Source organism: Maylandia zebra, linkage group LG8 (assembly GCF_041146795.1).
Source record: "Maylandia zebra isolate NMK-2024a linkage group LG8, Mzebra_GT3a, whole genome shotgun sequence".
Taxonomy (NCBI): Eukaryota; Metazoa; Chordata; class Actinopteri; order Cichliformes; family Cichlidae; genus Maylandia; species Maylandia zebra.
The window spans coordinates 25,240,322-25,252,837 of NC_135174.1; the positions used below are offsets into that span (position 1 = coordinate 25,240,322).

General features: G+C 39.3%; 1 protein-coding gene across 3 annotated transcripts in view; it reads left to right on the forward strand.

Annotated features, from left to right (window-relative positions):
* Positions 1 to 12,516, forward strand: part of dusp3a (dual specificity phosphatase 3a) — a 39,352-nt gene that overhangs the window by 13,582 nt on the left and 13,254 nt on the right. The window contains exons 3-4 of one of the 3 annotated variants that reach the window (XR_013099916.1): positions 1,767 to 2,107; positions 9,437 to 10,295. Coding sequence is in view for 1 of the 3 variants with exons in the window: in XM_004556786.5 (XP_004556843.2) it covers positions 1,767 to 1,996 (230 nt within the window). In the remaining 2 variants the exon portion in view is untranslated. Of the gene's footprint in view, positions 1 to 1,766; positions 10,296 to 12,516 lie in introns of those variants that run through there. The other 2 variants (XR_013099917.1, XM_004556786.5) reach the window with 2 other exon arrangements.

Below are 12,516 nucleotides of genomic sequence, written 5' to 3' on the forward strand. Positions count from 1 at the left end.
GCAAGTGAGTTGAGAGCCAAAGAGCGTGTGTGTCTAACAAGAGGATACAGTGGAATTAGAATTGATCTGTGGCAGACATGGTGATTTGGTATTGAAGAGGTCACGTCATTGGCATGGAAGTGTTCCCGGTCGAGTGTGAGAGAGGAGCCAGTCAAAGAAAAAGGAGAGAAGAGGGAGAGAAAGATGTTGGGGATAAAACTATAGTAGAGACAGAGAGAGGTGTTGGGTTTCAAATAAAGTGCAGAATCTGCAGATCTGACCTGAGCCGAGCACATCAGCTGCTCTGTGAAGGTTGCCAAGTTAAATCCCCTGTGGCGTTTTAGCCAGTCTGTAATGGAAGTGTAAGTTAGACAAAGGTACACCTTAAAAATGAACACAAACACACAAACTGGCATGAACATAAAAATACAGAACAGTAAACACATATGTATTTTGCACACACAAAGACGACATTGATTCTTTGCTGTGGTCAGGATGTGGGTTCACCTCAGCTGGTGGAAGATGATTGACTTTGCTGAGTCTGCAGCAAAGGTCATGTCTTATATATGCAGCTTCTAGAAGAGAAGCTGCTTTGCTGGACAATCTTGGTCACAGCATATGTTTTCCAACTACTCTAACAATCTCTTATTTTCTATTTATTTGTTTCTGCTTCATTTCCTCATTTTCTTCCACCTCCTACTTTTTGTCCTGCAGTCTCAAAATTACCACGAGGGAAAACTCCTGTTTGTGCTCTGGTGCTTTAAGGACACTGTATACTTGATACGAACCTGAAAAATCATGTTTTATTTCTGTGTTGAATGTTCACTTATCTTAATTTAATGCCCCACATGTGAGAAATAAAAAGAAATAGACACAATATATTTGATTTGATTAATGATTTGCATTAAAGGGGACTTTTTGTGTTAATTTCAAACTCCAAATGTGTATTCTTGGACTCGACTAGAGTAGCTTTGCATGATTCATGGTTTATTTTAATCCTTACTTATCTTGTGGTGGCCCTTTGTACTGACGTTTACTTCATTCTCTACCTGAATAACTATTTTGCCTCCTTTCTGAAAAGCCAGCTTTTTTTTTTTGATTGGCTGTTCTTCACAAACTATATGTTTAAACAGTTAATGGGAGGGGCTTAATTTGTCACAGTCTGTGCCTACGGTGGCCATATAAGGGATAGCCACTCTAATATATTTGGATTAATTAATAACTCAAGCGCACAGCTTTCTCTTAAATCTCAAACTCACTTGCTGTTTAGTTTAGCTCAAGCAAAGATGGCTAAAAGAGTTTTCAGTCAAAAAGATCTATCTAGAGGAAGTTCAAAGAAATCCCAATCAAGACAATATACACAGATCAGTAAGTCCATGACTTCACGAATAATTGTCATAATTGTGATCATAGTTTTTGTGGCAGTCAAGCAGCCTTCTGTAACAGCTGGTCATTGTTCATGAATAAAGATAGCCAGGGCAATCCGACAAGTTTCATTTATATGCTTCTTCCAGTGTCATACCGGGAACAGATATTTTTGACGCTCTTACAGAGTGACAATTACAGGATGTACTAGTTTATGCTTTTTCCTGTGCAGTGGATAACAGATAGCAGAGGAGCCACAATGAGGCCTGAGAAAACTCTTCTATGAAAACTATTTCTCTGTGGTGTGTGTGTGTGTGTGTGTGTGTGTGTGTGTGTGTGTGTGTGTGTGTGTGTGTGTGTGTGTGTGAAACCAGCCTCGCACCATAAACAGCTTTCATCTTATTGTTCTCTGTGTCCTCCAGGGAAGGTGTATGTACACTGCAGAGAAGGCTACAGCCGCTCCCCCACCATGGTTGTTGCTTACCTCATGCTGCGCCACGGAATGGATGCACGGCTGGCGGTGGCCACTGTGCGGCACAAGAGAGAGATCGGTCCTAACGACGGCTTCCTTCGCCAACTGTGCCAACTCAACGAGAAGCTGGCAAAGGAGGGCAAGCTGAACGGGGACCTGGGCAAATTAAAGGCCAAGTGAAAGCTGGAGAGGTGCTGCCCGTCTCCTCCGGCCCTGCCTTTGACTGGCTGCAGCTGCTCTGGTAGACTGACCCCACCCTGACCAAACCAGCACTCATCTAACACATCAGGGGTATTCTGAAGCATACATGCATTTATCTGTGGAATTATTCCTCGTGTTCACACACACTTGCACATGTACATGCTGTTCTGTTTGAATCTTTAGTCCATGTCTCTCACTGCTGTTCTACAAAGAGTGTGATCTCAAAAAAAACCCATCCCCCTTTTTATAACTTCACACAGATTTTGCTGCTCATACCCTAAAGCTCTGAATTCCTCTCATTTCTGAGCTACTTAAAGCATTCCTTCAATTCCCACAACTTAGAAATTTGATATCTTTGCCCTGATTTTAAAATTTTACTTACAAACTTGTAGGAAATAGAAGATTATAGCACAATCATTCCATAGTTTACCACTGCCGGGAATGTCAGTGATGTCTCCGCCAGTAGGAGTACTCTAAATAATTCCAAATAAACTCCTAAATATTGAAAGTTGATGGCCACAAATGATGCAACACAGAGTGGATGAAGGAAAATCCCACATTCCATTAAATCTTAAAAAAAACAAAACAATGACGCCCAGTCGATTCCTAAAAATCCTTAATTCTTCCCTTTGGGAGAAAGATTTAATGCACAAACACAGATGACTCACACTCTAATGCACCCTAATACACAATGTAGCATTTCAGTTAACAGACTCAGGCCTCTTGTTTGACAGCGGTAGCATGAAATTTATCTGCAGCGCAAACGGTTGTCGACAGAGCCGCCGCTGCTGAGAACAGGAAAAGGTCGAGCCAATTAAAAATAATGAGCTGCGTGAGGCGTTCACGTAGCAGCCATATTTAGCCTCTGATATGATGAGTGTTCACTGCAGCTGGATAGTAGCTCAGTACAGTAGATGCAGAAATCTGAGGAGAACGCTGGATCAAATATCTGCTTAAAAACACGAAATGCTTTGCCTTCAATTTGAAATGAGCTTATTGTCATTCCCAGTAATGGGCACATGTGAGTGGTTTTAAAGTATGTTTGTAGCCAGAGGACGGCTTTTCTTTTCTTTTTTTTAAATAACATTTTTATTAAAAATAAGTTTAGGTTTGATAATCTTCAAATTTGTGAGACTGCAACAGCATGTTAGGGTCACTAAAGGTTAACAAAAAATAAAATTGAGGCTAATGTGACAAATTTACAAGAAAAAAACTTGTATCTGCCTTTGTTTCTCATGAATTTGTATGTTTTTGTAAAATAATAAATTGTCCTTTTTTCCTGAATTTATGAATATGATTATAATCTTGAAGATTTTGGACTTTTTCTCAGATTGTAAACATCCTTACCAAGCCCCTTACACACTCGCAGTAGCCCTAATACACTGTTGCTAAATGTTCTTAAAATACCATAATCGGTATGTTGTTTGTCAGTAACTCTTGCTTTGTCTTTCAGCACATTGCTTGCCTTTAAAAAATAGTTTACAAAGTGCTTTGACACAATACATATTAAAGTCACATAGAAAGAAACGGGCGATAAGCAAAACGATGACCAGAAGGGAATCCAGTTATGGAATCACACTAAAGCCAAAGTATAAAAATGTGTTTTAAGAAGTGATTCACTGCAGGTTGCATAATTTTCATGTATTGTTACATGTTAAGTCATCATCATGATCTCAATATGGAGAAAATAACTAACTGGGATTATGATTTTTTCCGAAACCCAGCAGCACGACCTCTTGTTCTTAGAGGAAAATCGTAACTTGCTTATCTTTATCAACAAGGCTAAAATACTCCCAAACAATTTACTAGTTATAGTTGCACTTGCCTCCTTTAAACTTACTGAGCTGAAACGATAATTTCCCCTGTAGAGACTGCCCTCCGGTGGTGTTTCTCTGCATTACACATCAAGGCATGACCTCATTTCTGCACCTGTATCAGGAGCTTCTATTTTTTTGATAATATTTTTCTGGATAATATAAAGGTAACACACAAGGCTGTTGCATGTGAATGTAGGTTCTTCAGTTAAAGATGGCAAAATAGTTACTGTTGCACTTTGGGTTTGAGAAAGTGGGTTATGAATATTCTGCTCAGAGGTGTTTAAGATGTTGTTGTTTACTCTGCCACCTTCAAACTAGGGGCCTGTTGTTTTAACTGTCAAATGCATCAGCCAGATGGGATGCCACCCGCTTTCAACAGAAAGATCCAGCCATCACGCCACCAGAGAGTTGCACACTGCCAATTCCCTGACACAACCATTCACTCAGAATCCCAAAACCACTGTTTCATCCACACAGAGGTCCCCACACAACATGTCACTTATCTCACCCCTAAATGTGTGTGTCATACGCTAACTAATACACACACAGGGTCAAATTAGATCACAACGCCTTTTTTTGTTGTTTTTTGTTTTGTTTTGTGTGCACTAAAGCATTGCAATATATGTCAATACCCCATCCGATATATAGAATGTAATCACATTTATATGACTAACAAGGCAGTAGCTGTTACATATAGGCAACTTTAGTTCAGCAGTACATTTTGTATTTAATACTGGGCATAATACTGTAAACTAGACCTAGTGCCAGGAAGGATGGCGATGGAGTGAATTCTTGCACCACATGAGTCCTCAAGTTAGAGAAGTCGCACGAGCGAGATCAGACACGCATAGACTCGTGAACTAAATGTCATGTTGGCAGGATTGTTGTCATGCAAGAGAGGAAGAGGAAAACTAGGTTCTCACCTCATTAATGGCACTATTTATTCCTCCTTTGATATATCTGTATACATTTAAATATATACATGTATACTGTATATACATATTTAAGTGTTGACATATATGAATGTATGAGCAATGTGTCTATAACGTGTAGGTAATGTCAGTATCGTCTTTATATAACATGTTCTACTTGTATGTAGCGCTTTCATTCTTTCTGTTAATTACATGCACATTAATATTTGGATATGATGTGCATGTAAATTGTTCTGTGTAATTGTGGTAGTTCATATCGCAATTGTGCAAAACGTGCTTATGATGGCAGGGTTTTTTTTTTTTTCCTGGTGTAGCCAGGATACTGGGGCATGTAATCATTGTATCTAAGTAGCGTTTTGTACAGCGTAACGTCTTCATATCAGTGCAAATGGATTCATTAAATACAGCAAGATGCAGGTGGCATCATTAGACGCAAGTGACCATCCAAAGATGGACTCATCCCATCACCCATTTCATTTGGCATTATTTCCATCTCTCGCTTTTGATGCTTTAGGATCGATATATGGGTTTGTTTGGATGAGAGTGTTAGTGAGAGGAATATTTTTAGGTGAAAGGAAATAACAGGATCACGTCTGGTGTCCCTCAAACCACTTGTGCTTATGGAATGAAAAAAGAAAGAAAATGGAAAAAATATGACCAAAAATATTGCATAAAAGATCCATGTCCAGAAACTAAAGGGAGGTTTTGAAAAGTGACAAAAGGCATTTAATATAAAACTAAAGATCCACCTTGAGTGGCTGGACTTGGATATTTTATGGTCCTAGTTTTTCAGACGTTCAGACCTTGCAGATCTGTAGTCTTGTTGCTCTCTCCTCTTACGTAAAGCGAGCACAAAGCAGTCAAGCAAAGTGCGCCATTTAATAAGTCAGCTTTTACATTTATATTTTTCTTTATAATTTTAGGTACATTAAGCAGATCAAGATTAAAGTCTCACATTAAATGTTCATATTTCAAAGCAAGCAGTGGAAGTCTACCCAAATTAATCACTTACTTGTTTGAAAATGAAATTTTCAAGAAAGTATTTGACTGCTCCAGCACATTTTTTATGTCTTAAAGTAAAATATCTTCTGCTGTTGGACTGTTAATGATAATTTGGCTCTGGGAAATTACAAAGTTCGGTTTTCACTGTTTTTTCAGAGGCTTTATTGACCAAATAACCTATTGATCAATCAGGAGAACAATTCTCAGATTGATTAATAATGAGGAAAAAGCACCTTCCTGCTCCATGTAGTGCAAGTAAAGAGTACATGAGTCTACAAATATACAGCCAGCAGAGACATTTTAAAGGCCATGTGTTTGTGCTGATTCCAAAACATACACTGAAATGTCCAGTGCTGCTCTGGCCTCTGACTCATTATTGGCCAGGAGGAAAAGTCAGAGAAGGTAATGTTCTCACAGGGAGTTAAAACCGAGGACAAACCCTGCAGAGCGAGAACATAAGTGCGCTTGTGATTGCGGTTCATGCGCAGGTTGTTCCAGTTGACTCTGAGCCCTCTCATTTGGCCATTTTTATACATGTGAAAATGTTTTAAGCAAAGCATTTGATTTCACATCTTGCAAACGCTGCTTCCTCTTGTGGCAAGATAAATCGGGTGCAGTAGTTCAAATTCCCGACCTTTAAGTATAATTTAGTAAATGCGTCATACCACTCATTCCCATCACCTCATCATGAACCCCACACCACCATTATTGTCAATGAAAAGGTAGTACAGATATACGGCTATATTATGTGTTTAAATTGTCAGTTCCAAGCGACATACGCGACAAAAACAATTTATATTATAGATGATTGGCTTTGCCATCATTCAGATGGCCTGGGGTTTCACTCATGCAACTGTTTGGATCTGCTCTATAATACTGCCCTCCTTCTGAATACACAAAAAGCAACAACAAGACACGGTTTGGTACCTCTTTAAATTTGGGAATTGGTATAAATGTCCTCAGCTCATTCCAGGATGAGGGTATGTACTTTAAAGCATCAACTGCCTACACCGACCTGCTTATCGGGTAACTCATGGAGGGTTTTCAAAGCACTCTGTGGTTGCCCAAACTGATTTTCTGATGCAACTGAAATGACTTTTTGGATGCAATGATGTGAACAGAGAGTTTTTATCATGGCAACACTGCTGGCTTAAACACTGTTCTGTAAAAGAAAAAAACACTGCCACCTGCTTGTTCAACAAATCTACTGGTTTGCACACCAATTTTAATTATTTAAAGTGGACCTATTATGCATATGTATTTTTAAATTTTTTTAGTACTATAACAATGATGCATGCTCATTTTACAACTTACAGTTAGAGAGCTAAAATGGCTCAGTGCAAACAGAAGACAAATGGAGGGGCTGCATCGAGGCTCAGTATGAAATAAATATGGACTGTTTTGAATGAGAATTATGCAAAGCTAATCTACTAAATTTAGACTGTATTTATATAGCTACAGTTCACAGCAACAATTCTTTTGAGGTACTTTATATATTAAGATGAATATTGGCTGCAATATTAGTGAGAGAGCCTCAACATTGAGCAGCAGCAATGGTGAGGAGAAAGAACTCCCTTTTAATAGGAAGAAACTGGCTCGTGGGGGGGAAGAGAGAAAACAGAACAAAACACAAAAGACAAAATCAAAATTAAAGTCATGCAGTTGTGGCGTGGAGACACACAGGACATCGTTAAGGGTCACCTTATTCAATGCCAATTATCTTTCTCCAAAAGGAAACTTTGAAGAGAGGTCCTCTGTCTCCTGAATCCAATGTGCAGGTTCCTTAGCTGAATGGCTCCCATTCAACTTTTAGAAACTTTAGGGACCACAAATAACTGGGGATTTATGCTTCATCGTATCTACAAATATTCTGAAACCCTATGACCTAACCTACACCCTAACCCTAAAAATGAGGCTACAAGTCCCATAAACATGGCCCACAACTACCACGATTGGCCTGTCCAGTACTGTTACCACTCAGCCGTAAAACGCCGATGGGATATTGTCATCACCCTGCCAGGCAGGCGGTGTGGACACCCAAGTTTGTGAATGTAATAAGTTGAGAAAAAGGCAACCTAGGAGTTTCAAATTGATACCATAGATGTATCTGTTAAAAGTGTCAGACAAATTTAAATCTCAGTGATCTCAACCCCAAGATCAAGGTCAGAGGTCAAGTTTTCTGAAAATCTTCTAAATCCGATAACTCAAAAAGGACGTCCAAGTATTTTGAAACTGATGCCACAGGTGCATCTGTATTTTAAAATTTGTCATTAAGAGAATAATAACCATTGCCTCAATATAAGGAATAATAATCATAGTATCAATATAAGGGCAAATATCAGCAAATTCCTGAAGGGGTACTGCCAAACCTGTTGGAATGGACATGAGGGAATGTACAGAGAAGTGGAAAAACTTGAGGGATAAATATGTTTGCCTTTGAAGAGAAAAAATACTGACCACAACAAAGAGTAGTGACGCCAGGAGGGAAAAATGCCGGATATTTTATTTGTTCCTATTGTGGCAGGCACTGCATTTAAAACACTGGGACACAACCACAAGGTAATTAACACACAACCATAAATGCTGCCAGCAATGTCGGCCGCTGGAGTAGTTCATGTCATGGCCTCTAAAAAGACTCACTGCAGAAGTCTAAATCAGATAATACTCAGATAATAATTCAGATATAAGATACCGTAGGATCTGATTGCGAATCCCAACCCTGATACTGAATGATTTTAAGGAGAAGGGAGCCAGTGAAGAGAAGCCAATATGGATCTGGAAATGAGCATAATAGGTCCACTTTAACACATCGTAAGTATTTATAATCCAGTCTCATGTTGTTTGTCTAGGTCTCTTTTCATTTTTATTTATTTTGCCCCTTATGTGAAACCCTGAATTGCCAATCTGAAGCACCCGTTTGTTTAAACAGTACCAGCATCTTTTTGTGGGTAATAGAGTATGTGTTATGTATTATCGAAAATGTTGAAATGCCATTGATATTGATATATATGGTTCTATATTCTGAGTATGTAACAAAAGGCATTAAGACCGTTGTGAATTGCTGCATTTTACTGTAACTGGGGTGTTACAGTGTAAAGATAGGACATTGTTTGATATTTGGGAGTTATTAAAAAAAAAAGTTTGACTTATTTTCTCCTCAAAGTAACATTTAGTTTTTTAATCTAGATTAAAGTTTATTCTTAGTTTCATTAAAGAAGGCTGTTTGTTTGTTTTCATTTCAGAGGGTTTTTTCTATGGTAGGAAATGTGTGACCCACTTCTCCAGTGTAACCAGTGAGTTTATTATCCGTGTTGTTTTTGGATGAGTCACTCACATGTATAATGGTAGTCAGACTAGGGCCAGACTGTAATTGCAGCTCATTCATAGCGCCCGTTTTAAAACCAGAGAGGAGAGGAGGATGGAGGGTTGTTAAATTACTCGACTGGAGCCAGGTAGTTGTGTTTATTATTGCAGAAAAGTACCTTAAATTGACTTACAAATAATTTCCTGCGATTTTCACTCAAACTCGCTGTCCCGTGTGGCGTGTCTCTGTAAGGCAAGAAGCTGCCATGTTTAAGACCTCTGTGACTGACAGCTGATATCTTACATCATGGAAACTCATCTGGCTTCTTGATGTAGTAAACTCCTTCCCTTCTCTTACCCTTCAGGGCGTTCAAACAAACACCGGAAATGACTTGCAAATACCATCTGGCGCAGGTAAGGCGCTGACATGCAGAGCTGTCATCATTTCTCTTCCACTTTGCACTCCCATCCTGATGAACAGCTTAAAGCAAGAGTTTTAGCACAAATGAGCCCACTGCCCGACTCCTCCTGGAGTCCATTACACAGTCTCGTCACATATTTCTGTTGTACAGATATGTACAGATGTTGCAAAGGATGTTGTTGGGATGATGTTGTATTGGCTGTTAATGGGTATATGCACATATATACTGATCGGTGGCAAATTAAAGGAAAAGTGAGGGGATCCAGTGGCTTTGTTGTGCTGTTGGAGGCATTTTGCAGGCATAGTTTGTCCCCTTAATGATATCGTCTCTTCCAGGATGACAGTAGCCCCATAAACGGGGCACAAAGAGTGGTTTGGAAATTATGTGAGGAAACTGTGGCTCATCATCATCCAAATGCCAGTGCCAAGGAGCATTGAAGCGACTCTTGCAGCTCATAGTCTTGCCACACCTTTAAAAGCCACTTTATGTTCTTATTTTTTCCTGTAATCTGTCACCTTTCTGTACATATATATTTGTCACCACCACTGTCATCTCAGCATAAGCATCACAACAGTAACGGCACTCGGCACCCAAAGCCTTACGGAAACGATCGATTCTTTACGATATGTTTTTGAGTTTTTTGTGTATCTCACTTCACACAGTAGGAAGGGACAGCTCCCTTATTATAGAGCGAGACATCGTTGAAGTGCACTTGATTTTAAATTGCAATGTTATTTTTCTTACCTTTGAGAAGTCCCTTCTTTCTTATGTTTAAGAAATAAATGGCTGAGGTATTAACGGCTTTGAGTGGTTTATTATTTTGTCAAACATAACACGATTATTTTAAAGTGACTTTGTTCTCTCCCGCGAGAGAAAAATCATCTGGGATCAAGAGACTGTTGCATCAAAACCAGACAGTGCTAATAATTTATATATAAAATATGAAATAAGCTAACATTGGTAAACAGTGGCCTAAAAAAAACAACCCCACCAAAAAATAACAGTACTTGGATCATAGCTTCTAGGCCTGAAAGGTGAGGCCACAGAAGTGCCTTAAATCTGCATTTATCTTAACTGCCAGCTAGGGGGCGACTCCTGTGATTGTATACAAGTCTATAGGAAAACATTCCAGTTTCCTGATGACTTTATGGGCTTGATCACTAGCTTCAGGTCTTGTTGTATTGTAATAAGAGCATTATTAAACTAAAGATTAAGGGATGGCCATTGGCTAACAACAGAGCCCTTATTGCTCTGTGTGTTGTACACAAGCAGTTTATTAATAGGCTTAACTGACAAAAGCACAAATTAGGTAATTTGTCCATCCATCCATCCAAGCCCAGACCTCCCTCTCCCCAGCCACCTCTTCTAGCTTGTCCGGAGGAACACCAAGGCGTTCCCAGGCCAGCCGAGAGATAAAATCTCTCCAGCGTGTCCTGAGTCTGCCCCAGGGCCTCCTCCTGGTGGCACATGCCCAGAACACAGGAGGCGCCCAGGGGCATCCTTGTCAGATGCCCGAACCACCTCAACTGGCTCCTTTCGATGTGGTGGAGCAGCGGCTCTATTCTGAGCCCCTCCCGGATTGCTGAACTTCTCACCCTACCTCTAAGGGACAGGCCTTTAGACAGGGACCTTTTCCTAGGAAGCTCATTTCTGCTGCTTGTATCTGCGCTCTCGTTCTTTCAGTCACTACCCACAGCTCGTAGCCATAGGTGAGGGTAGGGTCTCCCATGGCAAAGGCCGCCCCGAGGCCCGGCGGACTGATCCCCAGCTACCAAGACTAGATAATTTGCACATACTTCAAAATCAGCACAGGGGAAGGGTACAACATATTTATATGTTGAGTCAGTTTTGAGCTGATGAAATATTTATCAATAAATATTAAATATTTTTATTTCAGTTTTTATTTTACTTTAAGCACAAATCTTTTCTTTTTGGGACTACTTTGTTTTTTTTTTTTCAGTTATTCTTCTTCATTTATTCCAAAAGCTATGAATAAATCCTTTTAGTCACAGCAGGTAAAATGTTAAACACAAAGTATAACAAAATAGACTAAACTTAGCTTGATGAAGAGCTGCAAAAACTTTAAAGCCACTTCTTAAACAACCCTTTGCCAATTGGAACTAAACCACCAGGAAGTGGCATTTTGAGAGTGGTTGTGAAGATGTGATTAGATGTTTATTTCTGTTCTTTAGGCTTCCTCAAGTTCTTTGAGAGGGTTTGACCTTAGCCAGACTTCTGCAATAAAGAATATTTTCTTGAAGAATTGGCTGGTTAAATAAAGGTTACGTTGACTCACTGGACCACCTTGTGGTACACATGGTAGAGCTTTAATCTGCATTAATGAATGACACAGCAAACTGTGTTCACAGGCCATGATTTCTGGGAGTGTTCCTGAGCCTATGCAGTGATTTCCACAGCAGCATGTTTGTAATGCACCATGTTTGAGTCTCTGAAGATCACGGCCATCCAATATTGATTTTCGGCTTTGTCCTTTGCATACCGATTGCTCCAGATTCATAGAATCTTTTGATGATATATTTACTGTAGAAGTCTTTGTATTTTAACATTAAGGAACATTATTCTGAAATGATTCCACAATTTGCAGATTTATTTATACAGATAATATTTTACGTAAATCAAATGTCCTGGTGTAAATTTTTGATATGTTTTATGTTGTTTTTGAATAAAATATGAGTGTACGAGATGTGCAAATCATTACATTCTGTTTTTATTTGTTTTACACAACATCCTGACTAGTTGGGTTTCTATTTAAGTGGTTACACCTTTAAAATATGAGACTGATGATTTTGTGCACTTTTCTTACCGTCAGTCTGTAGCTGTCGACTGCAAGCCAGCTCATTCCTACTGAAGTGGAAACCTTAAAAAAATTAAGTGCGTCTCATTTGCCGGCAAATTTGTGTCTTTCAACAAGGCAATTCACAGTGTTTTAGTTAAGACGTAAGGCCATAAGAGAAGTAAAGGAACAACAGCCAACAGACCTTTTTCTCAGCAGCCACTTTGAC